The sequence below is a fragment of the Helobdella robusta genome (assembly GCF_000326865.2).
Source record: "Helobdella robusta unplaced genomic scaffold HELROscaffold_4, whole genome shotgun sequence".
Classification (NCBI taxonomy): domain Eukaryota; kingdom Metazoa; phylum Annelida; class Clitellata; order Rhynchobdellida; family Glossiphoniidae; genus Helobdella; species Helobdella robusta.
The window spans coordinates 3,848,310-3,852,606 of record NW_008704902.1 but is presented as its reverse complement, the minus strand read 5'-3'; the positions used below and the strand labels follow the sequence as shown (position 1 = coordinate 3,852,606).

Below are 4,297 nucleotides of genomic sequence, written 5' to 3'. Positions count from 1 at the left end.
TCGTTAGTCTTATCTAGGATTGATTATTGTAACTCGCTCTACTATGGTCTTCCTGACTCTATACTCTATCCTTTAAGTAAAGCTTTTAACTCTGCTGCTCGTCTAGTTGCTCGTGCCCCTTTCTTTTCTCATATATCTCCATATCTTGTTCTCTTGCACTGGCTATCTATAAAATATAGAATAATTTTTAAAATTTGCACGTTCATGTATAAGTCTCAATCTAAATTATTTCCTAAGTATTTATCAGATATATTAATTGAACCTAAACGCCCCGGCTTACGATCGTCTTCTTCTTCTCGCTTTTTCTTAACTCGTGTTAAACACTCTTTTGCCAAATCTGCTTTTGCTTTTTCTGGTCTTTTTCTCTGGAACTCTCTACCTACTTCTCTGACTACTTCTCCATCACTTGCGAAGTTCAGAGCGGATCTCAAGACCCATCTGTTTTCAAAATTCATTGAGGAGCGCTGTTGAACATCGCGGAAATAGCGCTTTATAAGCTAATTGATTGATTGCTCATTATCCGCACCGCACTCGCACCGCACCCTCGAAAAGACAACCTAAATCGGCCGTCTTAATCTCATGCTTAAAATTAGAAGATAGCAACACTTGAAGGCAATCTATTTACGTTATAATTATAATCAGACTGCAGATAATCTGCTGAGAAGAGTAGAAGACATATTTCAATTTAAAAAATTTTTAATTTAATAATTGAAATAACATCGGCCAGAACAACAAGCACAAAATGAACGACGATGAGGAACTTATAGAAGATCATTGATCCATCAGGGGATCGTCGAGGACGATGTACATCTAAGAATGCTTTTTACATTTCTTTTTTTTTCTTTCCAAAAACTTTTTCTATCTTTGGCCAGTTTTATTGAATTCAGAATACAAACACCAGATTCAATAATGTCATCTTCCAAGTTGATTTCTGATGGTTTAGTCCTTTACTTTCTACCTCCAACTGATTCCCAACAAATTTCGGTAACACTTCATTTCAAATGCTTCAAGTCTGTAAGTCTGTCTCTATTTTTATTGTCCATGTTTCACATGCATAGAGCAAGCTCGGAAAAACGCAAGATTCTATCATTCTCAACTTTGTTTGTATAGATATATTTCCGGTTACGGCGCGGTTATCCGCTTGGGGCTCCAATTAAATCATATATATATATATATATATATATATATACATATATATATAAAAATTAAGGTCTACTGCATTTTTCCTCTCTCTCTAGGTTCAGGGAAATCAGTAACATACAAACATATGAATACGTGAAAAACCAGCTAAACGATGCATCACACACGAGGCATGGGAGGCGGGGAAATTTTCATTTTAAGTATAATCGAGCACGGCCACTACACGCGTAAATTGGATAAACACGTTCGTATATTTAATAGTTTTGTGGGTTTGTCCACTTTAACTATTTTTTTATCGCAAACTTATATATTTAATACAAATACAAAATGCAATGAAAAAATTAAAAACAGTCGAGAAGAGCATTAACGCTTTAATTAATTTTGCGCTACCATTACAAAATAAATTGACATATGAAATCATGTAAATGATTTTTACATTATATGAGCTTTATCATACTTTTTCAAAACCACATTTCTTATTTCTTGAAACAACGGATGTTCAAAATTTGATCGACTTCTTGATCTTGATCGATTTCTTGATCTCGTTCGATTTCTTGATCTCGATCGATTTTTTGATCTCGATGATCGATTTCTTGATCTCGATGATCGATTTCTTGATTTCGATCCATTTCTTAACCTTGATCGATTTCTTGATCTTTTTCTGTTGTCTGATATTGAAATATTTTCGTTTGATTTGGAGCTGTCTTCGTTAAAATTATTATTTGACATTTGTGTTGGTGATTCAGGTCGCTTGCATGGTGATTTACGGCATTTATATGTTGATTTTATTTGTGACTTACTCCTTGATCTATCTCTTGACTTTTTGTCAGAATAATTTCTGGAACTGCGCCTGGAATAAGATTTTTCTGTAGAACTCTCTTTATAAGTTGATGGATTCTGTTTTTTGGATTTAAAAAGGTGTTGACAAAAAGACTCAGATTCCTTTCTTTTTTCACTTGTTTGTGATTCACGATTCGATTGGTGTACTAAATTATTTGGGTGATCAAAAGTTCGTTTGTACTTATCATTTTGAGCAAGATGACCGGGATTGGTGAAAACATGTAAAAAGTTGCAATTTTTCCCTTTCAGACACATGTTTCTATTGAAAAGTCCTGGAAGATAATAATTAGTGAAGCATAAGAAAAAGTTTTATCATATAGAACAAATAAATATACAAAATTATATTTTTTATTAACCACATATAGCGTATTTCCAATTGTAAACAGTAACAAAAGAGCATGAAAGTTGCCTCTTGTCAAACCAGCGACCATTAAATTTTCCGAAAGCTTCCAAAGCATGTGCCAACCTTTTAAATGATTACTTTTAATATGTGATATGTCAAAGCTTTAAACGGTTAGGGTATATAACTTACTTCAGGTAATCAACATAAACATTGCCTCTGAGGTGCGGTTCGATGTTGCAACAGACAGCAAACATGTTGATTTTTCCAATTTTACGAAATTCTGGATATACATCATCATAGAAAGCCTTAAACTCCTCGTATATATCATTTTCTTCAAACTCTAGCAATATATCTGTGAAAACGTTTTTAACATCAACGAACAGTAACCTAATTTCAAACAGAATGTGATTGTAGAAAACCTGAATTGTAATCATTCCTAAATGTTTGCTGCAGCTTAAAAGAATTGAACATGTTAGGAAACAGAAGAGTAGTACTTTGTTGAGGAATAATGTGAACGCGAGAACATCTGGTTAAACATAAAATCAATTGAATGACAAACAAACTGTCTTGATTAGCTATTATTATTATGTAAGCACAAGAACGAAAAAATTATTCGTGAAAAAAGTTAACGACAAAAAACAAACAAATATGTACTTGTTTCCAAATTTACATGCTCCAACTCTTCTAAAGAAAGAACACTCCTGAGGCTCATCTCTAAGAACGTATCCTGCAGGGGCTTCTGGGTTATGCCAAACTTGTTCTTTTGACGACTAATCCAAATATTTCATTTTTCAATGACATCATGTAATCATTAATTAAGAAGCTATTTGCGATTGATAGTAATTGAATATAATGAATATACAAAAATGATTGGAAAAATGAGTGATCTGTAAAACAAAATAAAAAAGATACAGCAATTTTGTTTGGGCGTTTTTTCCGTTACTCTGTTTTTGTTTTCATAGAAAATTAAGGATCATCAACTACTGACGATTTTAGTAAATTTCAGTTTTTGTATGCAACATAAATTAATTTAATAAAATTAATAACAAAATAATATAAACAATCATTTCTGGCATCTTTTTTCGAATTCCTAAGTGAGTTGTCAAGTGTGGAAACATGGCATGGGGTGTAGAGCAGAGTCCTTAGTAAACTCTATCTGATCTCGTTATGAAGGTAGACAAATAAAAAAAAAACAACCCAAAAATTTAATAAAAATAATAAGCTCATAGTAATAACAAAAGTAATAGTATTAAGTAGTAGGAATAATAACAGCAATAATAACAATAATAATAATAATGCATCCTTATAAGGCATCATTTTTCTCACGGAAGAGAAAAAAGTAAATGTTCTAAACAATAATGCTCACAGGTGGTAGAGCAGAAAGATAAATTGACCTTAAAACCAAGATGATGTGAGGTTGAAAATTAACGTCCAACCTGATAAATGAATAGACAAACATGTAAACCAAGAAGTGGCCAGTTTTGTAGTTTGCAGATCTCAAACTAAATGAGTCTGTGAACAACTTCAGAAAATAGTTTATGGCCAAGAATTTTGCAATATGATGATAACTTTGCTTGGTTACACAAGCTATTAAAGTGGTGAGTAAAAAAAAACACTATAAAAAAAAATAACGAAAAAAAATCAGTAGGATATTTGAGCAGCTAAGAAATGGTTCAACCTTATTGGAACCATCATCACATTTTTTAGCATTCAAATATTCTTTCTTTTTTTTGTCCAGCTCTTCCTTCACAAGTTTCTCTTTTCTTTGTTGTTCTAAAAATTCTTCTCTGATTTTTTTCTTGATTAAATATGAGATATAATGAAAAACAATTAAAAAAGGTGTGCAATATTAATTGAATCTATAAATCATCAAATTATTATCTATTTCTTTCTTGTAACAAATAAAATAACACTATCTTTAAAAAAACATCCAACAAACATTTCATTTCTTCTATCCATTCATTCACTCGTTTG

The 4,297-nt window shown here is 31.8% G+C and overlaps 1 protein-coding gene across 1 annotated transcript; it reads right to left on the bottom strand.

Moving 5' to 3' along the window:
* Positions 1 to 2,196: 2,196 nt before the first annotated feature.
* On the bottom strand, positions 2,197 to 3,021 carry HELRODRAFT_67261 (hypothetical protein; the record flags this gene model as incomplete). Its single annotated transcript, XM_009024303.1, has 5 exons — positions 2,197 to 2,252; positions 2,337 to 2,446; positions 2,513 to 2,654; positions 2,743 to 2,849; positions 2,978 to 3,021. Coding segments are annotated over 5 exons (459 nt in total), but the record flags the coding sequence as incomplete, so codon positions are not given.
* Positions 3,022 to 4,297: the final 1,276 nt, after the last annotated feature.